Source organism: Orycteropus afer, unplaced genomic scaffold (assembly GCF_000298275.1).
Source record: "Orycteropus afer afer isolate SDZICR_OR568_19922 unplaced genomic scaffold, OryAfe1.0 scaffold00289, whole genome shotgun sequence".
NCBI lineage: Eukaryota > Metazoa > Chordata > Mammalia > Tubulidentata > Orycteropodidae > Orycteropus > Orycteropus afer.
Genome location: NW_006921876.1, coordinates 1,225,305 through 1,252,615, shown reverse-complemented (window position 1 = coordinate 1,252,615; position 27,311 = coordinate 1,225,305). Strand labels below are relative to the sequence as shown.

At 36.7% G+C, this 27,311-nt stretch overlaps 1 protein-coding gene across 1 annotated transcript in view; it reads right to left on the bottom strand.

Annotated features, from left to right (window-relative positions):
• The window catches only part of XPO7 (exportin 7), a 38,124-nt gene extending 18,339 nt beyond the window's left edge, over positions 1 to 19,785 (bottom strand). The window contains exons 1-13 of the mRNA XM_042782303.1: positions 19,765 to 19,785; positions 19,078 to 19,224; positions 16,501 to 16,594; positions 15,522 to 15,688; positions 14,382 to 14,474; positions 11,343 to 11,447; positions 9,246 to 9,411; positions 8,246 to 8,319; positions 6,446 to 6,565; positions 4,278 to 4,424; positions 3,330 to 3,502; positions 1,320 to 1,513; positions 653 to 758 (exon numbers count right to left, since the gene is read on the bottom strand). Coding sequence (XP_042638237.1) covers positions 653 to 758; positions 1,320 to 1,513; positions 3,330 to 3,502; positions 4,278 to 4,424; positions 6,446 to 6,565; positions 8,246 to 8,319; positions 9,246 to 9,411; positions 11,343 to 11,447; positions 14,382 to 14,474; positions 15,522 to 15,688; positions 16,501 to 16,594; positions 19,078 to 19,224; positions 19,765 to 19,785 — 1,607 coding nt within the window. The remainder of the gene's footprint in view (positions 1 to 652; positions 759 to 1,319; positions 1,514 to 3,329; positions 3,503 to 4,277; positions 4,425 to 6,445; positions 6,566 to 8,245; positions 8,320 to 9,245; positions 9,412 to 11,342; positions 11,448 to 14,381; positions 14,475 to 15,521; positions 15,689 to 16,500; positions 16,595 to 19,077; positions 19,225 to 19,764) is intronic.
• Positions 19,786 to 27,311: the final 7,526 nt, after the last annotated feature.

The window sequence follows — 27,311 nt, the reverse complement described above, 5'->3', positions numbered from 1 at the left end:
TTTGGATATTAAAAAAATCTTGGCTTTTTACTCCATGTTATTTTTAGGAAATCACTTATTATAGTTTATTTTTTTCCTCCCTTCAACTTAGAAATATGTTTCCAATGAACTTTAATGCTTTTGGTAAGTTGACAATTATACAAAGACAAAATAATCTGAATTCCTGTATCTGGACAAGTGTATGGCCAAGAGGTCTGAAAGGCTATTGGAAATGTGTAATTCTATCTTTGGGGACACTGTAAGAACGATAACTTTCTATTACACTTATTTTGATTTGACAAAAGCAGTCCATATTTCACTAACTCTTCAGACACTGTCCTTAAAGAGAACTAAAAGCCATTCTTCCACTTTGGTTTTCCTAATTCTCTATCCATCATTTCTTTGAGGAATTACTATAAATCCTTTTTTAAAAAGTAAGACTCATAGGCAGAATTCTTGCTACACTTATGAAAGGCTTGAAGTTGGACCTATAACAATCCATCACTTTCACAGGCTAGCATCACCTTCATAAGATTACATTCTGTAAATGGGAGGAAAGCATTAACAGAAGCATGTTAAATCCTCATGGTTGCAGGACTCAATGGAGGCAAGGTGAGGGTGTAGGGGAGAGTGCAGGACAACGAAATGGAAACCTTCTGTGGGGAGCACTTACCGACAGACAAGCTCGCCATCCATAGCATCTTGCTCATCAGTACTGGCAAAAGAAACCCGGCCACCGATCACTGCTCCAATAATGTAAACCAGCCATGTCAGCCTTCCTGAAACAGAAAGAAGATCCATTAGTGTCTCCAGTGATAATTTCATGAAGAAATTATTTCTTATGAGGTTAACTTCTTACACTGAATTTCCTTAATCTTAAGAGAGCGACAAACTTTTAATTTTCTTACACAGTACAGCTACTACTCTGTTCTGGTAAAATGATGATGCCAAGCAGTAAATCCATTAGATAATCCAAGTATCTATTTCAGACAACAACATTATTTTTGGGGTGTAGTATGTTCTTAGGGTAGTGCCTGGGTGGTGCCTGGGTGGAAGAAGACTGCCTCATCTTTCTTCTGCAGAGGGGCTGGTACGTTTGAACCACTGATCTTTTGGTTATTAGCATCCAAATGCCTTAACCAGTACATCACCAGAGCTCCTTACTCTTCCCTAGTCCTCTGAAATACTTACTCACAAATATTTTTATGTGTATATGGAGGTAACTGATGATCAAAGAATCCTTTTGAGGGGGAGGTAGGAAAGACAAGTGGCAAGGAGTGAAGGGGTTCGACGGCATCTCCTTTCAGGTCTGGAGTTCAAGGTAAAAGCACTCTACTCACCTTCCTGCACTGCAATATCCATAGGGCTTGCGCTGGCACTTTGTAGCAGCTCCTGATAGGACTGGGCCGACTGATCAAACAGCTGCACAAGGAGTGCACATGTCTTCTCGTATTCACAGCGCCCAATTGTAGATAGCTGGTCTAACTGCTGTTGGACCAGGCCTGTATCTTCCAAAGGATCTTCCAGCCCATCTCTGTTCCCCAAGGAAGAAGGACAGCAATTCTGTTAAAATATGTCCACTGATTTTCCCAATGTAGTAGCTCTCTTTTTTAATTAGCTATAGCCACCAGTTCCAATCCCAGAACCCTGATACTACTTTTTACCAAGGAAGGAACTTAAAAACAACTAGAAGGCAGATGCCTCTGCCCTATCACCAGTCTCCTCCTTTAGGAATAATCTGCTTGTTGGTATATTGGAATTACTGGTCTCATATATGTCACAAACATTTGTCTGTCTTGACCCTCTCAGCCCTATGCTTCTCACCTCTATGAGCTCTTGGTTCTCAGTCTCTGGCTCATCTGGACTATAATAAACTGGGACTTATTACAGGTACACATTCTTTGTGTGAAGTCATTTGGGCCACATGTGTTTAGGATTCAGAAATCTTCAGATTTAAGGAAGGTAGCATGATGCCTCTACCATGGTATGTTTTACCCTCAATGGGCTTTGAGGCAGTATCTGTAGCAAAATGTATGAACATTCTGATTATACTAATAGGATTAATAGGATTATAAATGGCATCATTATTAGTTTATGACAAATGAATTTTGGTGCCACATTTTGGCACATTTTCTTCAATGTTTGTGTTGTAGATGAAAGATTGTGGATCTGCGTTATGCTTTCCTTATCCACTGGTTCCTAGATTTTAAAGTCTTGCCATATTAAAAGCTGTCTATTGTTATACTGTAGTAAGACAATGCCAGCAGCAGCAAAAGCAACATCTCCCCACCTCTCACCCCTACCCACATCCACTAATATTTACATTGTTGCCATGTATTACTGCTCAAGGACACATTAATCCTCATAATAACCTTATGAGTTAGGTCTATTATTATTTGTGTTTTACAAATAGAGAAACTCAGAGACTTGCCTAGAGTACACAGCTATTAACAGGCTTTCTGGCCCTAGAATCCCCACAAATACTGCCTCATTAAACCAACTCAATCTGCAGGAACAGAAACCACAGAACTAACAGAATAATGCTTTTCAGTAAACTTTAGGATTACTCAGATTTTGAAATAAGTCACAAATCATTAAGACTAGCGTTGACAACAAAGGCACTAACTTCTAAGCAAATTAAGTACCCAAGTTAAAAACAAACAAAGAAACACACAGTAACAACCTACACCTTAAGAATAAATTCCCCTGAAGGAATAGTCAATGAAAAAAAATATATACCAAAAGTCTCTAAACAAAGAATAACTTCACTTTATATAAAGGCCATTTTTTAAAGGGTTTGACATTTCCTTAGCTACAGGTTTCTGGTCCAGTTAATAAACAAGAAGATCAGAAACCATGTGCTTCACAGTTTAGATTAGTGATTGAATCAGCGATCAACTGCTTAAAATTCTTATGTTTTCTTTTAAGTTCTGGAATTAGAGTTGGTAACTGGATTGTGTGAATTTATTTATCCACTTATTTCTCTAGGAGTTCACATTAAGCACCTAAACTTTGCACATTATAATTCTTATCACCTATAGCCAGTAAATGTTTCTCTCACATTCAAAGAAAGTAAGAGGCAAGGACACAAACATTATATGGATTTACTGCGTACTGGTTATACGAACTTTATATTCAAAGTTATTGCTACTGATGGCAATAAAGGGGGACATGAATAGGATGTTAAAAAGAAAGACTCTTCTTTCAGACTTCATGCTCTCATCTGCTATTCTGCGGAGAAGGGAAACTTAAACAGTATTAGATCCAGTAAGACTTAATAAGTCAGCTCTCTGGTGAGTCTAGCACCAGGTTACTGGTAGTAATGAAGGAGACTAACACTTTTCCCTTACCTCAGAATGATGTGCACAGATTCCAAGCGGGATGTGATGTAAGCTTTGGTGACCTCAGGAGTATACGTTTCCAGCATGTGGGGTTCTGTGGCTTTGACGTATGGCACAGAGGCTGCTAGCCGCTGCCATAGACTCAGGAGATAGTGCACACTATTTGGGGCAAATTCCCAGTGCTAAGGAAAACCAAAAGAATAGAAGGCATAGTTTTCATCTTTGTACACAGTACATCAGTTCCATGCCACTCAATATAAAGGATGAAGACTTTTTTTTTCCTTTTTAAAAGTATAAAACTTTTATTTATGGGCTTTGTTCTATGTGTGGCAACTAGTTTATTATTAAGTACTTCAGAGACTAATAAGCATCTAATAAGAAGAACTGTTCCAAGCTGGTTGTGGAAACCTTACCACAAGGAAAGCCTTATGTAAGCGGCTCTCACATGTTAGTATGCATCAGAATTACTGGGCAAACTCATTAGAAATGTAGATGTCTAGGCCCCACCCAAGATCTACTGAGTAAGAAATTATGGGGTAAGACCCAAGCACTTTATTCTTCATCACACTCCTTGCATGATTTTGATGCAGCCATAAAGTTTGAGAACTACTGCCTTATATTACATGATAAACAAAGAAAAGAGACTCTCTTTTTACTCTTCTGTCCAGCTCCTTCTTCCAATATTGCCTTTTTTAGGGATAATTATGAGGGAATTCTCTCTGCCTTGAATCTAAATAGTATCCTTGAAATTTCCACGTTCCTCTGCCATACTCCCTATAGTTTTGCAAATGCATATGAACATGTTGCAAGAGTAACTACTCTGCAGAGTTATCCTATAATTACATTCACCTTTGTCAAGAAAAAAATTAAAGAATATTCTTACAAAGGTTAAACCAGTAAGTAAATGAAAAGAGGTCTGATGGTTAGGAAGAAAGGGATAAGCAATCAAGGACAAACCTGTAGGCTGGTCACTGTGAAGTTGGCTATCAATCGGATGACCTCAGGGTAGTTTTCTACCTTTACCAATTCTCCCAGTTGATAGTTACTTTTCAATCGAGCCAGTAGTCTGCAAAACTCATGATAATTGTTTGGGTCTGATAAGCTCTGGAAACAGTGTAAAAAGAAAATAAAATGTAAAATATGATTCACCATACTTCAAGAATGACATTTAAGGGAGGAATCTACTTTTTAACTTCTGGGCTATAAATCATTATTGTGAATGATAAAACTATGTAAGATTTAAAACCATTTTTTTTTTTTAAATTGTGATTTTGGTGAAAGTTTACAGACCAAATTCACTTTCCATATAGCAGTTCACGTATACTTTGTCTCATGACATTGACTACAATTTATCCCAATGTAACAGCTCCCCTCCCACTTCCTCCTAATAGTTACCTCTTCCCTGTGTCCTTCCCTCAATGTACTCCTGCCCCCTAAGCTGTCTCCCTGTGCATAAACAACCCTTCTTTCTCCCATGACTGTTCTCTCCAAGGAGTGTATCTACCTCAGGTCAATGTTCTATGCCTGTCTTTTATCTGGCTAGAAGCCATAGGTGTGGGTTCAGTTCCAGACCTGAAGGGCAGCTAGGGGCCATAGTCTCAGTGGTTCCACCAGGCTCTATCAGACCAGCAAACATGGTCCTCCTCCCCTTTGTTCTCCATCTCTATCCAGGATCTCCTACATAGATCCCCCTCTGAGTGGCTGACAGTGGTAACTGGGCACCATCTAGTAGTTCTGTTAAAACCAATTTTTAAAAGACTAATTTTGAAAAGGGATTTCTCATCTGTTCATAATAATCATCTTATGAGATGAGACTTATATTAACCCCAAATGAAAGAATGTGAAACTAATGCTGAGGATTACGCTACTTGCCTAAGGTTATAAAGCTGATTAATGGGAGATATGGGGCACAATCCAAGATGAGACTGACCTGTTTGCTTTCTACCCATCAAAAGAAAGATAATGAGATTTTTATTTATCTTTAAGTAGAACTGAATTAAAGTGCCAAAGTTATGTAAGTGGTTCATATATTTACATCATTACTATAATAAATGTATTTAACCATATATGACTATATTTATGTTTCATTATATATTTACTGTAAATATTTATTTATATATTATACCAACATATTTAATTATATGTTTCTTTATATGTGTCTTCACCTATTAGGATATAAGGACAGAGCCTTTGTTCACTGCTATCCCCTTTGCCAAGGTTAGTGCCTGACACATGATACAATTTGTTAACTGAACTCTGCAGAAGGATAAACACTGGATACATTTAAAATTAAACTGCTTTTATAATATTTCCTAGCATTGGGAAGGTGGTCCTTTAAAAAAAAGTAGGTGTTGGCTGAATCTTGGAGATGAAAAGGTCAACCAAGTTATGGAATGAATATTTGAAAGAGAAAAGTCTTCCTTTCCAGCTAAAGGCAGCCCTTATCTACTCAGATTAAAGATGTATATTTTTTAAAAATGGAAATGAAAACAAAAAACAAACTTTAGATTCTTAATTTCGTGGGAAAACATGACTAGGTCCATCCTTATTTTGCTATTATCAAAGGGATCACTTCCTAAAATTTGTGCATTACTGAGGCTGGAGGATACAAGCTCCTCTTCTGGGCATATACTCCCAGAATTTGTCTACAAATGATTCACATAAATCTTCCTACGGACAGACTGTAACTGTTTTCTGGGATTTCTACTAAGTGTGGCCTCTAGAATGATCTCTTTCTAGTATAATCCCTCTCGTTCACGCGTATGTTGTTTGTTGCCTTCGAGTCCACTTTGACTCCTGGCGACTCCATGGGTGCAGAGTAAACCTGATCTACAGTATTTTCAAGGCTGTGACCTTTTGGAAACAGATTGCCAGGCATTACTTACTGCCAATCTTTTGGTTAGTTGTTTTTGTTGTTGCTGGGTGCCATCCAGTTGATCCTGACTCAGTGACCCCATGTGACAGAGCAGAGCTGCCTCACAGATAGCTAGGTCTTTTTCCCATGGAGCTGCTGGTTGGGTCTGAATTGCCAACCTTCTGCTTAGCAGCCAAGTGCTTAACCATTGCACCACCAAAGACCCTCTATAAGTATGTACTAATCCTACATATACACAGTCATATTTTACCTGTGGATTTTCCAGTATTCGTTTAACACCATCGACAAGGTGAGAGAGAAACTTGGCCCTCTCTGCATTGTTAAACAGGGATCTTCGGACTGAGGCAATCTGTACTAAGCAGGATAATACCTAAAAGTGGGGACATAACACAAAGAAACTGATTAAAATGATGGTACAGATAATTTCACCAGACCCTTTCCTCTCCTATAATATTCTCTTCTTTTAATGTTTCACTAATTCTGTTCCACCCCTGCTACCATTATAATAAGAAAAATCAGTAGGATAGCTTAGGGTATCTGAAACAGCTTAAAAAAAAAAAAAAAGCCTTAGATACAAGTTGATCATAGCAGCTAATTAAAGTAACAGTTTGAAAATATATTTAGCTATTATTCTGTGACCACCCCAATGGCTTGATTCTTGTTAAGACATACATTTAAAGGTTGAAAATACCAAGCAATTAATAGTTTAAATACTTTAGATTTCTGCTTAAAGATCTAAGTTTTTTTTTTTTTCTTCCCTATTTTATTAATGCCTTTTACCTAATCAGGCTTTGCTACTAAATTCTGTAATGAAATAACCAAGTCAGATCTCTGCCCTGGGAAAAACAAAACAAAAACAAAAACAAAAAAAAACAGCTTTTACACAGCAAACATTTTACCCCTTCCCCCCTGTGCTAGCTATATTCTCATTTGCCCCTTCAGATCTACTTTTACCCTTTTTCACACTGCTCTGTTCCCTGGGAGGCTGATGTCTATGGATTATAACAACCAGTTCCCTTGCCCTTCAGTTTTGAGTTGGCTTCAACCAATGGAAAGTACCAGGAGATGAGACATTAGAAAGAAAGAACTTTCTCTCTACCCTGGCTGGGCGATGGGCTGGCAGTGATGAATGTCTGTCTCTACTGATTGCCACCCCTCCTGTTGTACATCCTTCTCCTAAAGGCAGTTTCAGCTCTCGCCTGGGTTGTCTTCCCTTCCCCCTTGAGGCTCCCCACTATTGCTAGTTTTCTACTTTTGTTAGCCCCACATATCTGTTACTGGATTTCCTAATTCTGTCCACACCTTTGCAAAAGTCCTTTTATTAATTATCCCTCTTGTACGTCCCACCTTTCCCTGTAGTAACCTTAATGATACAAACAACTACAATGCAATCATGTTTCTGCTAAAGTCAAGGTCTACTTTCATTTAGGAAAGTACTACAGTGACCTGGAAAGTTGTCTACTGCAGAAACACAATGCGAAACAGCCCATTACTTTACTGTATTTTCTTTGTGTACAACAGTATTTTAGACCACCATTTTAGAACTTGAATAAACTCTGGGAATTTGAGGAGGTAAATTATTTATTTCTATAAAGGAGACAGGTACCATTCCTTTCAAAGTATACTGAATAAGAGTGTAAATCTGCCTTTCCATTACAACTTTTATTTATCACTTTTGTAGCACATGCCTGAGGGATTTTCCAAAAGTTTCTCGGTCAGGACAATCTTAAAGGTTCAACCAGGCAGTATCAAGTGAATTCCCACACCCTAGCTTGTGGCAATTTGAGGCATAGTATAAAGTCATATATGGTATGAGACCAAAAGAGCTTGAATATCTGTGCCAACTGTCCCTTAGACAGAGATAATTTAAAAACAGCAAGTTATGATTTTATAGTAGAAACTTTCAGGGTATAAGCTTAACCTCAAAAGGATAGATAACTAACCCTCGTATTTCTTCCATGATTCTGTAGAAGAAAATGAACACAAGTCTTATTCACCATTGGTACTTTCTAAATATAGGTTTGCTTTAGCAATGGTGGTCCTGACTCACCAGGGGTGAAAATGAAGGAGGGATGGAATGATACAGGTCAAAAAACAGCTGCAGTGTTGAAGAATCCAAGAATGCTGAAACAAAGACAGAAGTCAGAACTTTATTGGGTATGTCTGCACACTTCTAGCTCTGTATATCAGGGAACATGTTCTTCTGCTTACTTTTCCGATTGAATGGTCCCCCTCCCCATTCTGTTTTTAAAAGCACTAGCTTTTAGTTCCTCTAAGAACCAGATTCATTCTTTTGACTCTGAGGGAACTGAAGACAATTAGGACTATGTTGATAGCAGGAATTTTTAACCCTACAAACACAAACACAAGCACAAGTTCTTTTATTTAATTTTGTTTTCAAAGATAGACATTACCCCAAATGAGTAAGAGACAACAGAAGTCTCTAGGCTGATTAATGCAAGAAAGTCAAATATGTATCAGTTAGTAATCAGTAATTAAGAGTTCTCCCATGCTAGGGGAAATTGGAAAGGTTTCTCTGATAACTGCTTCCACCTTTATAAAGATGATGCTAAAATTCTAAATTTTAAAGTAAAACAAGGCATTATTAAGGGGTTATTGAGATCATCCTATAGATACCAGAAGGAGCTCTAGTGGCACAGTGGTTAAGGCGTTTGGCTGCTAACCAAAAGGTTGGTGGTTCAACCCCACCAGCTGCTCTGTGGGAGAGATACTTCCTTAAATATTTACAGCCGTGGAAACCATACAAGCCAGTTATGCTCTGTCCCACAGGGTTGCTATGAGTTGGAATTGACTCAATAGCAGTGCGTTTGGTGGTTTGGTATGTTGTTATTGTTATTTGCTGTCGAGTCGGCCCCGACTCATAGCGACCTCTCCTTGGGTTTCCGAGGCAGTATCACTACGGAAGTAGGATTGCCCAACCTTCCTTCTGAGGAGTGGCTGGTGGGTTTGAACCACCAGCCTTCTGGTGGGCAGTCAAATGCCTTAGGCACTAGTAGTAGGTAGGTTTAGGTGGTGGAATTCTCTGTTACCTGATCTCCAGCTGGTGGGAATCTGTACTGTACACAGGTCATCTGAGGACTCATCAGTAGACGTGCCAATGAAATCAAAGTTTAAGCAGTTATGAGTGAGTTTGAGCAGTTGCATGAGCAAGCCATGCTGACTTTCATCATTCAAGTTTAGATTCTTTCCTGAAGCCTGTAAAAATGACCATATAATAAGCCCTAAATAATCACTTCTCTTTTCCAAGCTTGCTCCCAGACTCATAAGGAGGCTGTTAAACCAGAAAAAGGAGGCTGTATTTCAATGCAGTAAAGTGCTGTTTTTTCCCCAAGTGATGCCACATTTCTATCTCCTTAACTTCACTATGAAAAGAACTGGTTCCTCATTTATTATTACAGCAAAGGTCACTAGTTAGCCAGCCATACATTTTGTAGATTGCTTAAGTCACCTGCTCCTAATAAATTCTGTCAAGAATCAAGAAAGAAAATGAAGAGGGAAAAGAATTTTGACAATTCAGGGGGTGGAAAGGGTCCAGTGATGTATAATAAATGTCTGATAAAAGGAAACTGAGATTACTCACCTGTTAGTTTAGTTAGGACTCGAAGAATAAGTTGGGGCTTCTAAGGGGTAACAGGTGATAAAAAGGGACTCAGAGAAGTCTTTCCTTAAAGAATAAGGGATATTTTACATGCTTATTAAAGAAACTTATAAAGAGGGATGTCTTTGCAGAGAAGGTGAGCTAGACAACATTAAATCATATTTAAAAACGTGAAGCTGATATTCAAAGAAACTCCCTTTTTAACTACACTTTTTATATGTTGTAGACACAATGGCCACAGGGAATTCTGAGGCAATATGGGATGCCTGTGGGTTCATATGCTTGTAAAATCCTAGTTATTTCCAGACAGGGTAAAGATTAAACTCTGGGAGATAATTTTGAGTAACTCCTACACACTACCCCACCTTCCTTCCTCTTTTTAACACCACCATCCCTACCACAAATAAAAATCTTTCACACCACAATTAAAACAAAATCACAACTGAATTTTATTTATTCATTTGCAGAGAACCTGATTACATCTTAATATAATACTTAAGACTGATCATAGCTGCCATGATCTTAGATTCAAAGGTTGGACTAGTCATGGTCTCAATGACTGGTTGGCTAATATAAAATAACAGTTTTAGATAGTATTAGTGATGAGGGTTCAATCCTAAGTTTTCTCAAAAGCTTTTCCTCCACAGGTGAGAATAACCTTTGTCAGGTAGTTTGCCCAGCCTGAGAATTGTTTGGGAGAGCTGAGGTACATAACTGAGCAAAAAGATAGTAGGTATCATTAACTGGGACAGCAGAAAGAATCCAAACTTGCTTCTAAAACTAAAACTGAGACAAACTGGAAAGTGACAACAAAAAACCAAAAGTGAACAAAAAGCTGGGGGCTAATACTTACAGATCCCACTTAGCCTTCCACAGGGACAAAGCATCTAAACATTGTAATAAATGTGTAGGACTCTTATGTTAACATTTCTTTCTTAGTCCAACTCTATCAATGAATAGACTGAAACAACAACCTTCTATTTTAAAACAGGTAATTTCCTTATGTGATACTGTCTACCCCTTCAGGTTATTAAACCTAAATGGATGTTAAAAACTGAAAATCTACTTTTCCTTACAGATGTTGCTTGTTTATTTGCTGCTTTTAACTCAGCAGGGGACAGGGAAGCCAGCCTAGTTTTTGTATGCTAACAATGTAGTCTGAACCTGCTTTCAGAGCACTAAGAATCCAAACACCATAAAATTAACTTACTTTCACTCTGTATAGGAAGATTTTATGTGGCTATAAAAAAAACAAACAACAAAATTTCAAACTTTGTGGTAAACTGGATTCCTTTAAGACAGAAATATGGGGTAAGTGCTCACTTGCTGCTCTTGACCTAAGGGAACAGATCTAAAATAGGGAAATCACAACTCCTTCTCTACCTTCAGTGATTTTTCTGGGAAGTTTCTCTAACACTTCAGAGATAGGTATTATGTGAAAGATGATGGTGATTAAAGAGCTGACATGGTCTAATCCTTCTTATCCTTTCAAAGGATCCTGGGAGCATGAGCCAACCTAAGATCTCACCTGTTTTAGTAAATTGCAGGAAAGTGTGAAGATATCAAATAATGATGAATCTCGGAAAGAAGAGGCTATTTTTCTGTGCTTGGTCAAAGGATGGGTGGTGTCTGCCTGTGCAGAAAAAGAATAAACCAAAGCAAGTTTTATGATTAATTATAGAGAAAAAAAATTTTCAGATAGACTTCAAATAAATTAGAAGCAACACTATTTAACACATTTTAAACATTTAAACTATTGTTAAACCATATATGGGGAGAGAGTACAGTGCATAATAAGTTGCTAATAGTTAACCAGGGTATCACTTCCCTGTGGCTTACAGAGGGGAAAAGGAGGAGGGATGAGGATTTCCATTGCAGATTTTTGCTCCCCTCTGCACTCAGGTAGGTAAAACATCCAAACTGTTAGCAGATATTGCTAGTAATTGCTGTCATGTTGTATTGTGGTTTAGTCAGAAAAACAGACAGAATAGCAGGGTTTGGGCTTTAGTGAACAAACCATTCAGGGCTGAAGTTACTGCAGAACTGCCAAAATGGACATTAACCAACAGCCAGGAGCTTAAGATAAATGTCAACAGCCTGTAACTCATTTTCCTTTTCTGAGTTAGTCAATATACAGTCTATAACACAGAAGTGAGGACTTAATTTAAATGATATACTGCTCTCTCGCTTATTCCTCCTTTCTTGTCTTTTCAACTAAACTATAATTTTTTTTTTTGTGAAAGACTTAATATCTTACTTTAGTATATTCGCTAGTTCTGACACACTGTAGGTGCTCAGTAATGAAATAGAAAGAATTTTAAGGTTGCAAAGGTTAAATCCCTTCTATTTACTGATCAATTCATCCAAGAGGAGCTCATTTTGCTTTTGCCACATTAAGAGTAATGCAGCAAGATTTCTGACAGACAACCATGTTACAGGCATGCCTTGATTTTATTTTTAAGTTCAAAGAGGAATGAGTAAGAGAAATATCCTTTCTAATTTAAATCTGACAACCAAAAACACAGCAGAACATTAAGTTATACAAAGGCTCAAAATATCCCAATTCTAGCTTTAATGTTCCTGCGTTGTCATAACTGACTTGGATATAAGGCATTGCTGGATTATATATCATGTAGCATATATAATCTGTTACAATGCTCATGATACAGAGATTAATGACATGTTAGACATAAGTTCATCATTTTCTTAAGAAGGCAAAGTAAAATTCTGAAAAAATGTTTTTCTTAAATATCAACACTGATATACTTTGTGGGGCCAGGCCTCAAAGGGGAGAATATTAACCTCATGACCTCTGTATTTAATAAATGCATGCTCTCCTACTACTAAGGTAAACAAAAACAAAACAGCTGATTCTGACTCATGCTAACTCCAAGTACTGCACAGCAGAACTGAGTTCCATAGGGTTTCCAATGGCTGTGATCTTTCAGAAATAGATCTCCAAGCCTTTCTTTTGGAGCATCTGTCTCTGGGTGGATTTATACCACTAATCTTCTGGTTAGGAGCCAGGTGCTTAACTGTTTATAACACCCAGGGACTTCACTACAAAGGTAACAGTGGTTAAAAGTCAAGTTTGTTGTTAAGAGCACAGGCTCGGAATAAGACTCAAACCAAACCTCAGACTCACTGTGAGTCGATTTGACTCATAGCGACCCCTCCCTGGATTTCTGAGGCAGTATCTCTGAGCTATGGTAGCACAGTGCCTAAGGCACTTGACTGCTAACCAGAAGGCTGGAAGTTCAAACCCACCAGCCACTCCTCAGAAGGAAGGTTGGGCAATCCTACTTCTGTAGTGATACTGCCTTGGAAACCCAAGGAGGGGTCGCTATGAGTCGGGGCTGACTCGACAGCACATAACAACAACAACAGCAACAACAACAACAACAATCTTTACGGAAGTAGATTGACCAATCTTCCTTCCCAGGAGTGGCTGGTGGGTTTGAACCGCCAGCCTTTTGGTTAGCAGTCAAATACCTTAGGCACTATGCCACCAGAGCTCCTACATGACTACATGGATTCAAATTCAAAAAATGTAGCTCACTAACTAAAATCTTAGGCAAATATTTAATCTTTAAGTGCCATAGCTTATTCAGAAAGGAGACAACAACAGTAACTATCTCATGGGATTATTTGAGAATAAAATTAGTTAGTATAAGGAAAATGTATAAAATAGTGCCTGGTATATAGTAATCACTCAAAAGTGTATGCTACTATGATTTTGACAATAACTGAACACAATGGGATTGCATGTGATGAAGAGTAAAATATGGACTTCAGATCTTAATGGGCTATCAGCTAGTGCATTTAAAATAATACCAACTCCCAGTTAAAATTTCTCAGGGTTAATAAAAATGTCTGCATAATTAGGAGCAACAGCAACAGTTATGCTAATGTAATTAATATGCTGACAACTTAAGGGTGAGGTTTTAAAACTAATATTAATATTGGCCCGTTCAATAATTACAAAATTTTAGCTGGACACGAAAGTAAATGACAGAGCACTAGAAAGCCAGTGGCATTTCCTCTGTAGTAATCTGTGACATCAATGACTAAAGAATTATTTGGTATTTAATGTATGTGATAATGTATATTCATACATTCTGAAAAGATTACCAGCAAAATTCTTAATAACAGCACATGGGAACTGATTTGAAATGACTATAAATACATATTAATGTACATAGGAGCAGAGAAGGCACTCAAATGATGCTGATTCTACTTTTATGATCCATTTTTTGGGACATGTTCTCTTTCATTAGAAAGGCAGTATTTCATTATAGTTTTGACTAAGGACCTTTGCTCTTCTCTCTTACCAATGAACAATTAATACCAATAAGGAAAGCTGAGATGGTAGGGTAAAAAATTCTGGAGACAGAAAGGGGCTGGTGCAATGATAGTGAAGTAGATTATACTTGCAGAGGAAAACCCAATGGACCTATCTTGTTTCAAAAGGGCATTAATCACTTACCGCAGAAGCACACAACTGCCAAAAAAGATCATCCCACACACAGCAGAAAACACTAATACTAAGAAAAAATATGGCACTTACTTCAATGAGGAAGGCTGTAGCACTTACTTGATTAATTTCATTGGTTAGCTGAGATAAAATTGTGACACCAATGATGCAGTATTCAACACTATCCTGGTGGAAAAATACAAGGGAGAAGTTAGCATGTGTAGCTTGAGTTCTGTATTTGGGATGAGGTCAGTCTTTTGAATGATAGATTCCTGTGTCACTAACGAAACTACCTAGACAAGGCAATAAGTAAGCATAGTTTAAAACTGTTGCTCTGCACGACATAAAACCTAATTGCCATAAAGAAAGACTAATAAGTCTGACTCCATCAAAATTTAAAACTTTTATATTTTAAAAAATACTACAAGCATTATACCATAAACATTATGAAAAGATACACTAGTACATAACATTTGAGAGATACATTAAAAAAATGAGTTACTTAATTTACAGACTGTATACATAAAGAGAAAAAAGGCAAAGGACCCAACACAAAAAATATATAAGATATAAACAGGAAGTTTACAGAAAAACAAAGACAAGCAGTAAATTAATCTATGAAATCTTGTTCAGTTTCACTCATAACACAAACAGTAAGATACTAAAAAAGTTTATAGCTTCAAGGGTTGAGGTATATGGAAACAGACACTCTTACAAATGTTGGTGGAAATGTAAATGGTACAACTCTTTTGAGGGTAATCTGGAAATATCCTAGGAAGAAAGAATGAAAAAGAGAGAGAGACAGAGATAAAGAAAGAGAGAGGGAGACAGAGAGAAAGATAAAGCAAGAGAGAGAGAGAGAGAGAGAGAGATCTCACACACACACACATAAACCCCCGTTACCTTTGATTTAATAATTCCAAGGCTAAGAATTTACCCTAAAAACACACTGATTCAAAGTATAACAATATTCACTCAAATAATTAGCTAACAGTAAAAAATCTAGAAACAAACTAAACACTCAACTATAGTATGTATGCATAAGAAAGAATGAAGCAAGATTTGTTTGTGCTGACATGCAAACACTGCTAGGATGTATTAAGGGTAAAAAAGATGTAGAAGAGAATATAGCAATAATTCCACTGTGTAATTTTTAAAAAACAGCCGAGTATATTATTAACCATATAGATTTTACTTCTTCCATGCCTATTAAGTCAAATATACACATCGTACTTGTAAAAATCTTGTGACATCTGTGATTGCATTTCTGAAGACATAGTCATCCTTCTGACAGTCAAACCAGCCCAGTTTTGTGATTCTGGCATATAACTGAATGAGTGCTTGTGTCACAAAAGTAGCCAATTTCGGCCGAGTGGCAAGGTAGTTGAGCACATAGTTCCCTATAAAACAAAAATAATTCACATAATAGAAAGCTCTGACAGACAAGGGTGTACATATTTTAAATGGATAAGAAATGGTAAATTCAGACTATTTATCCTAAATGCTCATTATTCCTTATGCTAAGAAATGGGAATTTGAATTTACATTACTGGGCTTTCTAATCCAGACTTTTATTTTCACAATGAAGAATACAAAGTATGGTAGACTTGAATATACCCTGTTGTTGTTGTAAGTTGCTACTGAGTTGATTCCAACTCATGGCAAGCCCATGTGTGCACAGTAGATCTGCTCCATTGGAGTTTTAATACTGTGACCTTTCTGAATACAGCCAGGACTGCCTTTTGAGGTGCCTCTGGATAGGTTCAAAGGGGCAGGATGTATTAAGGGTAAAAAAGATGCAGAAGACTAGTAGACGTGCATTTAACTATTTGTGCCACGCAGGGGTTTAAATAATATGGTCTGAATAGAACTCAAAATCCTTACCATGTTTTTCTTAGTTATTATAGTGGCAATAAAGAGTGAATGGAAGAAACTTCTGACAATAAAAGGGATGACTTAGGCTTTTCCTGGAAGTAATTATGTTGCACTTCTACTGAAAATCTTACAGAACATGGTTCCATTCTGACACACATGGGTTGACCTGAATTAGAATTCACTCACTGGCAACTGGCTAGCTCACTTTCATAACCCAAAGTTCTGGAAAAAAACCTAGATTGTAAATATTTTGTGTGCTCAGGAATATCAGAGTATTATCAAACAAGCACTAAACAAGCTAATTTCTTGAAAAAAGAATAGAAAATTCTGTACTTACGAATATCTATTCGTTGTTCCAATGGTAGGGGGTTGTTTGTGCGTGATATAAGCTTTGTAAGGCATGTAGCTGCCAGTAACTGGGAGTAAGACGACTGTGAAAAGAAAGGGGAAAAAAAAGGACCTGTAATTAAATATTATTGGCTACGAGATTTTATACTTGGGGATTTGTGTTTAGATGAGAAAAAAACCATCAGTTTTGCTATATTTGATTTTGGAGGGCATAGGATTTCATGGAAAAATTAGTACCACAGCATAAGTGCTTACTTAGCTGGCTTCATTCACAAAGGGCAAAATAAAGTGAATGGCATGATCAAACGGAATCCAATGCAGGTATCTGCATCAGTTTGAGGGGCAGATGCTATTCAGAAAGATCTAAGACCTTTAGATGAAAATCTCTTCTTTCATTTAAACCACAAATGTTCTCTCCTCAACATTCCTGTCTTTATATAATACTTCAAAAAGTTTCACCTCATAGTATTCTTATATGTATGGTATCAGGAAAAAAAAAGTATTAGGGGAACCATCACATTATGCTGTATAGTTAATTCCCAAATTACATCTTTCCATCAGCACAGCTATCAATGACAGTTCTGGGAAATGTATACTCTAGGTTTAAAGTAAAATTCATAATAATTACTTGTGAGAAAGAAAAATTATACCCTAAGCAATGGAATAGCATTATCACATTCTCAAGTGTGGCTTTTAATGAATTTTAACATTGCAGAGAATCCAGCATTCTATCTGATCATAATGTATAAGAAGAAATCATGTAAGAATTTTTCCATGTGGTTTTATTATATCATGTCATATAAAAGAAACAGGCTCGGAACCATTAAAGATAATTAATCAAAGCTAAGAATAATTTTCCACGTAAGAATTCTAAGACAGTAGGTCATCTGTGTTAGCATTACACAACGCCACCAGGTATAAAAAAACATCTAAGATTAAGAAAAAAAAATTTATGAAAATGACTTTGAAACTTAATAGGATTTTTATTCAACATCCCTGAACATGATTTAAATTCATTAGTTAGAGCAGGTGTCATAAATATAGTGGAAAAAAGGCTACTTTATAGAAAACTTGCTAAGTCACTAAGAGGTCAACTGAGAATTTAAAAAAGAAGCAATCCACTAACATGAATGTTTTTAGTATTGTACAGGTCTTATTTTCCAGCTTGTTGACTGTCAGTAAAGAGTGACTGGCATTATCAGTGTCAGAGATTACACTATGGAGCTCCAGTGCCACTCAACTCAAGACCCAGGTGAGCATCTCCCATAGAACTGACATCTGTGGGTCAACCCTAACACCCAGTGATTTAAAAGAAATATATGAAATATTATATGTATAAAACTAAGAACATAGCACTACACAATCTCTAACCATGATCTTGTAACCCTGAGAAACTAAGAAAAAAGTAAGATACTTCAGCAATTTAACGATAATTTTTAACCAATATAAGTTGTTCTTTTTGCTGCATAAACAATATTGTAAAATACTAATGAAAATTTTAAAATGAAGCTACCTAGAATTCCATGCTATCAACAAATTAACTCTTCATTTTTTTCACATCTCCTTTTAGTTTTAAGGATGCCTTTTAGTAAATAAGTTTTCAGTAATCAATTCTTCAGGGACTCACTGTTGTCCAGGATGTATTACTACATTACCATTTCTATTTTTACCTTTACTACATTGATAATCTCGGAAGGAAGGTTGGGCAATCCTACTTCCATAGTGATACTGCCTCGGAAACCCAAGGAGGGGTCGCTATGAGCCAGGGCCGACTCGACGGCACATAACAACAACAACACATTGATAATAATTATAGCTAATACTTGTACTTTCTCTTGGTCTCTTCCTTTTTATCTGTCAAACAGGGTAATAGGTAAGCATGCATGAAAAGCAGTTTAAGCATTTTAAAAAAAATAGGAGGACTTGATTATGTTGCCACTTTGTCTAAAGAAGTACAGTGCTAGATTCTAGAGTCTAGTTGGTATTCTGATTTTTGCAATACCCTTTCATGCTATCTTGGTGGGATCCTATCCTTCCCAAGACTATCCCCCCTCAAAAAAACCTAACACTTTAATCCAATTACAGAATTGCAGTATTATTTTTGATCATTGCAATGCCATTTTTAATGTCCAATGCCATATGGAAGAGATTCTAATTCCACTTTTACACATAAAACTTCCTGTACTTTTCATTGTCAAGGTAATTTTTTCTTAGACATCTAAGACAGTTCAAGAAGCAGCTGTGGTATAGAGAAGGAAAAACAGAGACGTCTGGGGATCTTTTAAGGTAGCATGGAATTAAAAACAGAAGAGGAGTCCTAGAAATTTGATTAAAGATGAAAATGACAGGACAAAAATATATGTTCAAAGAGTTTCCTCATGAGGATATATGGACTTTTTTTTGCCTACCTGGTAGGTATGGTGCTTTTAAAAAGTGAAATTAAGAAGACAGGGACATCTAGAAGAATCAACAAACAGAAACTATCACAATCCATCCCCAAAATTAAAACCAGGATCTCTTTTCCTAAGCCTCTATTATCCTTTGGGATTTTCCAAATCTTACGTACACTCCCTCTTTCAAGGAGTAGCTGGCACTTGCTCAGGCAATCAGGGCTGTTGGTGAATTCAACCAAGGCTTTCTCTGCCTGGAGTCGAGTGGTTGTATCTGTTGTTTCATATAGCTGTTTGCACAAATTCTCTAGTTGGGCCAGGCTCTGGAAAAGATCAGTCAAAAAAGAAATCAATCCAGTCTACTGTATATGCAAGATACTGTGCTTGAAATTTCTGGACAAAGATAAATTCATCAATGAAGAGAGAATTGCTTTTCAACTCTGAGGAGAATCTGGGTGACTTTTATCTAATAATAACATTTGTAATTCTTTACTTGATGCTTTAGAAAACAAAATGATGGAATGCTTAAAATATATAATACACTTCTTTCAGTTTTCCCCCTGAAGATCAATCACAGATCACACTTTTGTTTTCTTCTAAATACCTATCATTCTAAGTGTTTCCATAACTTTCAAATAAAAATTCAGAATTTACTTCTACTTTGCTATAAGTTTCAAAATTATGAATACTTGAGGCACTACTGCTAAAATTAAGCACATAAACACAAAATGTAAGTGCTACATAGATCTCTACATAATTTTAATTTTTTTCCCTTTGAACAGTAATTAGCTTACAAATATCTATATACATTAGAAAAAGCCACTCTATGAGACATGAGAAAGCTTCAGAATGTATGTACGCACCTTCCTCCCTGGATCTCTCATGTCTAAAGTTCAGCAGATTTCCTTCTCTGGTTGTACTTTAAACTCTTCTTTCAGTTCCAAATTTAAAATGGAAGGGTCAAAATAAATTCAACCCTAGCATATGCTCACACGGAGATAAGACAAGGGAAACGCCCCCAAACAAACCCTTCTCTCCAAATCTTGAACCAGGTCCAAGGAGAAAGGGTGGATATGGGTGTGTGCTTCAGTCAAAAAACAAATCTACCACTTAATGTGGTGTTTTAAAAGCAAAGAGGAAAGGAACTGGCTAAGACTACACTTAACTATCATCTTTTACTGAATGAAGAGAAGGGTAAAACATCTATTTGCCTTCAAAGGAATGGTTTGGACTTAAAGAAAAACATCTGAGCCTATTTTCAACAGTAGCAAGCAAGAGCTGCTTTAAATAGTTTGAAGGATCCTACTATTAGAAATGAAAATTCTGATAAGACTCCCCCCAACCTCAAATAATAATTAAACAAACCAACCTGGGTAAATTGCCTAAAATATATTACAGTCAGTCTGCCCAAGGCTTTTCATTATTACTTTATTTCATTATGCTGTGACTTTATAAATCACAGCTTTTCCACTAAGCAGGAAAAGGAAAGTCCTTAGGGCAGGGTTCCTATTTTACTCAACTTGTTTAATAAATTTCAAACATTAACCTAAAAGAAACAAAAAAGATAAATACTAACATTCTAAGAGATGTCTCACTCCAGAGACTCCTCTCCCCAAAGAACAAAAACAATACAAAACAAACCAAACCACTCCTCACATCATCTTGGGACTTTGATTATGTTGATGTTTAATTTGTCCCTCTCAAGACTTTTCAGGGGGCCCACTTTAGATCTTCAATTCAAAAACACAGAGAAAACAGCAGTTACAAAGTCAGATCTCAAGCAATGAAATTCTGTAAGTAGTATCCGATACTGTCACATAGCTTATAAACATAAGGAACATAGGATAAGAGTAATTAATTATATGTATTACGTAAAAATACATTTGAAGGTAATTTTTATGCTAGCAAATGCTGGCTCAAGAGTATTCATAAATTAAATCTCATAAAATGTTGTTTCATAGTCCTTAAAGTGCTTTTTTTTTTTGCTCCTATCTCATGACTCACTTAAAAGAAAAGGAACAAACAAATTATTAAAAAAAAAAGTAACACTGAAGATATTAAAAAAACAAAACGAAACAAAACAAACCCACTGCCATCAAGTTGGATCTGACTCACAGCGACCCCTCCTTGGGTTTGCAAGGCAGTATCACTATGGAAGTAGATTGCCCTATCATCCTTCTGAGGACCAGCCTTCTCGTTAGCAGTCAAATGCCTTAGGCACTACGGTACCAGAGCTCCTGAAGATATCAAAGGATAGCCTAATTAAAAATGAACTATAAAATATGGCATTAGGCATTAGGGAACCAACTGCCTCCTAACCTCCACAGTACCATATACTTTGAGCCTTCCAACACCTGAACAGACACTCCCCTAAGCAGTCAAGCTGCTTAAGGTATAATGCTGTTGTTGTTATGTGCTGTGGAGTGGACTCATAGCTACCCCGACCCCTCCTTGGGTTTCCAAGGTGATATCCCTAGGAAGTAGATTGCCCAACCTTCCTTCTGAGGAGTGGCTGGTGGGTCTGAACTGCCAGCCTTCTGGTTAGCAGTCAAGTGCCTCAGGCAGTACACTATCAGAGCTCCTAAGGTATAATGAGTCTTCTTCAAGTCTGATCAATCAGTTCCAGTAGCTCCACAGTGCAACTCTTGTTTATGTTTACTACAACAAAGTTGTTCACATGACAATGGCTAAGCATCTGTCAGGAACAGTTCCTTACTGCTAAAAACCTACATGTAGGTTATGGTGGGCATGTTTTTGTTGTTATTGCTTTGTTTTGATTTGCTTTATTTTAGTTGATATAATATACTGCAGGGGGAAGTCTGGCAAGGAGTTCTCAGCTCAAGAAACAATTCAGTTTGAAAACTAAAAAAGTAATTTGACCATTTACACAGTTTGAAGAACTACAGCTCTGTGTTTCCAGAAGAACAAATGGGAAACAATTATGTTTTCCAAAACAATTAGTAGAAACATCTACAAACCACAGGGTTAATTGCCATTTTATCTAGGTTTCCCATACTACCTATGGAAGAAGTAGAAGATTAAGAAGGTTACATTTATGTTCCTTTGTATCTGTTTCTAAGTAAACCTAATGGTCAGATAATTTTGAATCACTTTTTTTTTTTTTTTTTTTTGTGGATCCAGCATAAGGTAATTTATCCTACCAATTATTTGATTAGCCAATAAAAGTAGTACCTTCTTATTTTCAGGGCAGGGACAACACGCCACTGCACTTTGCCCCTTGCATGGAACACCTTTTCCTATTCCCAAATTCTTATTAAAGACATTTGTTATGTGATGCCAGGTGGGTCACAGAAAAGCCTACAGAGAAGAGTATCTATTTTCTGTTCCTCAGACTACCAAGCCTAGAATCCACAGCAAAACTTCTAGCTATTCCCTTTGGAACCGAAAAGCATGTTTGGTGAAATATCGTGTAAAATTGGAAGGTGATCCTCAACTAGCAAAGCATTACTTTAGGACAGGAAATACAAGACAATTAAATCCCAAACCAAGAAACATACTCATTTCATCAACAGTCACAATAAAAATATTAAAAGAAAGTATCTTCTTTAGTATTTCACAACATTATTTTATGTAGTGTGAACTTGTTGTTGTTGTTGTTGTTATGTGCCATCGAGTCGGACCCGACTCACAGCGACCCCTCCTTGGGTTTCTGAGGCAGTATCACTAGGGAAGTAGGTTGCCCCATCCTCCTTCTGAGGAGTGGCTGGTGGGTTTGAACCGCCACCCTTCTGGTTAGCAGTCAAGTGCCTTAGGCCTTAGATAAAGAAAACGCAGCTCAATTATTCACATTTCCAAATAAGGCATAACCTCTTGAGACTGCATGAAGATTTTGTTCATACATTAGATGTTACACTACTTCACAAAGGAAAATATCTTAGAATTTATGTCAGTTTGTACAATACTGCCTTTCAAACAGCCTAAAAGTATATATACTTTTACATTAGCCTCACTGATTCAAAAAAATCCAATAGCAGATTTCCAAGCAGAGACTAGCAGCACATTGGCTTTTAGGAAGGACTTGATGACATTCCCAACAACTTGGGTGATCAGTTAGATCTGCAGGTCCTGTGCGGATGACATCTTTAATCTGACTGTCACCTGGACTATCTTAGATGATCAGAAGCCAACATTATATTAAAAGTGTAGGCTCAATCCTACACACTATAAATTCTAATGAAGAATGCAGAGCAGACTTACCAATTTAATAATAGCATTTTCATAATTAGGATGCTTCAAATGCAAAAGAAATTGCTGAAAAACCAATCACTTTCAACCCGTTCATGAACCCCATTAATTTAGTTGGGATTTTTCTGTGTAGTAGGAAAACACTGTGCTAAGTAAACTAAAAGATGAATACTTAAACCAAAACCACTGCTGTCGAGTTGATTCTGACTCATAGCGACCCTATAGGACAGAGTAGTAGAATTGCTCCATAAGGTTTCCATGGCTACAATCTTTACAGAAAAAGCAGACTGCCACATCTTTCTCCTGTAGAGCAGCTGACAGGTTCAAAAACACTGACTGTTTGGTTAGTAGCCAAATGCTTTAAAAACTCCACCACCAGGTCTCTTTGATGCATACTTTTCCCACCAGAAAATGAATCATTTTTAAGGACATAAAAATAATAATAATAAAATTGACAGACTATCAGGTAGCATAGTGGCTAAGGCACTTGGCTGCTAACCAGAAGGCTGGCGGTTCAAACCCACCAGTCACTCCTCGGAAGGAAGATGGGGCAACCTACTTCCGTAGTGATACTGCCTCGGAAACCCAAGGAGGGGTCGCTATGAGTCGGGTCTGACTTGATGGCACATAACAACAACATTTATTTTAAAAGTTTCTTTAAAAAAAAAAGTTTACAAAGCAAGGGCAAAGGACTTGAATAAGAGGATTCACAAGAGGATATCCAAATAGCCAACAAGGAAATAAAAAGGTTTTTTACTGACCTCAATAATCATTAAGGAATATAAATTTAAATCACAAAGCTAAGCCCATCAGAATAGCTAAAATGAAAAAACAAACAACAAAAAAAAGTCAAGATCAAGTGTTAGTAAGGATGTGGGACAACTGGAATGCTTAAATAATGCTTCCATTCCAGTCCAATGGCTGCTGAACTGATTCTGACTCATAGTGACCCCGTATGTGTCAGAGCAGAACTGTGCTCCAAAGGGCTCCCAATAGCCAATTTTTCATAAGTGGATTACCGGGCTTTTCTTCCAAGGTGCCTCTGGGTGGACTGGAATGCCCAACTTTTCGGTTAGCAGATGAGCACAATAACTGTTTGCAGTGTCCAGGGACTTAAGCACTGCTAATAGAGTTTGGAAGGAAGGATGGGCAATCTACATCCGTAGTGATATCGCCTCGGAAACCCAAGGAGGGGTCGCTATGAGTTGGATCTGACTTGACGGCACTTAACAACAACAACAATAGAGTTTAAAATGGTTCAAACAGTCTGGAAAACTGGCAGTATCAATTAAAGCTAAATATATGGCTATCCTATGAACCAGCTGTTTCAGTCATTGGTATACACCCAACAGAGATGTGTACTAATTTCATACACAAAAAAGTATAAGAATGTTCATATCAGCACTAATTGTAACAGCTCTTAAATGGAAATAAGCCAAACATTTATCAATAATATGGATGTGTAATTTCTTAATCCAGGTACTACTTGACAGGCATGTTCACACTGTGAATATTGTTGTATATATAAACTATGCTTCAATAGGAAACTTTTAATAAAAAGAAGATGGATAAAGGCCACAATTCCAAAATACCCCAGGTCTTTTCCTTTTCCTAGACAATTTATCTATTTATTTCTGATACTAATGGAAAAGAAGTACATTACTAGCCTATAACTGTACTTTAGATTTAAATAGTTTTTATACCAAATTATGCTTTTTAGAACTATGACTTCTACTATTTTCACAGGAAATAAATAACAACTTCTGGACATGTTTAAGGGACATTCTATTGCTGAGAGTACGAACAGCATGAGCAAAACTTTTTGGTTATAGATATTATGTAATGTCTACAGCCGTAAAACAAGATAAAATATGTATTTTCAGCAAGAGATAATGCTATGCCAGAGCCTTGCAGACATTAGATAAGGATGGCAAGTCTACCAATATATGAGACTGCAAAATTCTACATTTAACCTCAAAATACTCATCAATTCTAACCTGTAATAAACATGTATGACTTTATAAAAAGGGAAGTGGTTTCTCAAATGCCTTTTGATGGAACTAGATTCAGCCATGTTGACAGTAGTAAAAGACCACAGCAATGTGCTGCTATGAAACAGCTCACTAAGAAAGGAGATGATGCAGGTCAAGCAGATCACCTAAGGGAAGTCAATTCCCAGCTTCCCTTTGGAAGCTCAAATTTGAAGTTTGAAACAATATACAAGTAAGTAATTTTTCTGCTATATCACCATTTCCCTAAAAACTACATTTTAAAACACGGTTCCACACAGGAAAAAACAATCCTATATATAGTTCAGTATTCCTGTTAAGAATGTTAACATCTCTATATTGGTATGATTGTGTTTACTGATATTTTTCAGATTTTTTCTTTATAAACTTAGTAATGATTTTTAATCCTATAGCAAGCACATTCAATTAATTAAACTCTAAATGTTCAGAAAGTGATTGCCTATTTGTTAGGTATTAAAAAAAAAAACGAAGAAGGGGTCACTATGAGTCAGATTTGACTGGACGGCTGTGAGTTTGGTTTACTTTTTTTTTTTTTAGAAGGAACTAAAATGTAATAAAGAGTTGTAAAACTTTCACTTAGTCCCAGTTTCTAAGAGCTATTTGTTTTCGGAGTTCATTATTTATGGAAGCTACACTGCAGAAAGACACTTTTGGCCCACTGCACATTTATTATTTTAAACTTACGTTAATATCAATTGGTAGAACATTCAAACTTTAGCATATTGGGGATATTTTGTACAGAATCTATTAAAATATTGAAAGCACCATTTAAACATGGAATTATACATAATAGGGCAAAGGAAACAATTAAATGAATAATCACAAATTCTCTGAAGCCACCAATTAACAAGTTTCATTATTATATTTTACAATGATGAAATAAAATCAATTTTAAATTCAAATACTTAGACTTAGTTAAGGAGCTCTGGTAGCATAGTGCCTAAGGCACTTGACTGCTAACCAGAAGGCTGGCAGTTCAAACCCACCAGCCACTCCTTGGAAGGACGGTCCGGCAATCTATTTCTGTAGTGATACCACCTCAGAAACCCAAGGAGGGATCGCTATGAGTTGGGTCCGACTCGACAGCACATAACAACAACAACATAACAACAACACTTAGTTAACCAAATAAATGTAAACTGACTTGCAGAGTCTTCAAGTAATGTCAGGAATCTTAAGGGATTCACAGACTCTTTTCCCAGTACAAGCTCTTAACAATTTCCCTGGCTAATAGTAATTGCATTTAAATCAAAATGGAATTTTCCAGTTTAAAAAGCCATAGCCTTCTCCAAATTTTAGTGACAGCTGTTTTACTAACCAATGTCCTATAATAAAACATGACATGTTATATCCTAGCTTTCACCCTCTAAGCCCACTTAATACAGCAAGAAAATGGTTACCATTCGCTAGTTTAGCACACAGGAATTGTTGTTGTTGTTATGTACCATCGAGTTGGACCCAACTCATAAAGACCCCTCCTTGGGTTTCCGAGGCAGTATCACTACGGAAGTAGATTGCCCCTTCTTCCTTCCGAGACACAGGCATTATTACACTGCTATTCATATTCAAAGATAATGTAACTAACTGACAGTGATTCCTTGGAGATCTAAATTAGAAGCCATATAATATCTACACCAATCTGGTGTAAAATATTCTTCTACTAGTGATCTATATAGGAAAGATCTTCAGAAGTTAGATTTATAAGGATATTTCAAAAGTTGTATATACTTAAATGATTTTAGGTTTCATAATTATCCCTAACATCCAAATATATGTATCTATGTAAGACAGGTTAGCAAACTATATCTTGGTTTGCCTTATGGATTTTTAATTTTATATAGCATTGGGGTGTTCTGTCCTCTTTTCAAAAATTTCACATACAATTCTATTTGTATACAAATAGCTACTGAAAACATTTTTCTCTTAAATTTCTGCAGCTTAATAACTGTGTTTTAAAAAATCCTAATATTCATTTCACCTGAGGAACAAAATTTACAGTACATTTTAACAAATTTGTTACCACAACTAACAAAACAGGCAAAAAGAAAACAAAAAAAAGTAGTATGTACAAAAAAAAAAACCCCAAAAAACCCACCAAGCTCACTGCCGTTGAGTTGGATGCGACTCACAGCAACCCCTCCTTGGGTTTCCGAGGAGGTATCACTATGGAAGTA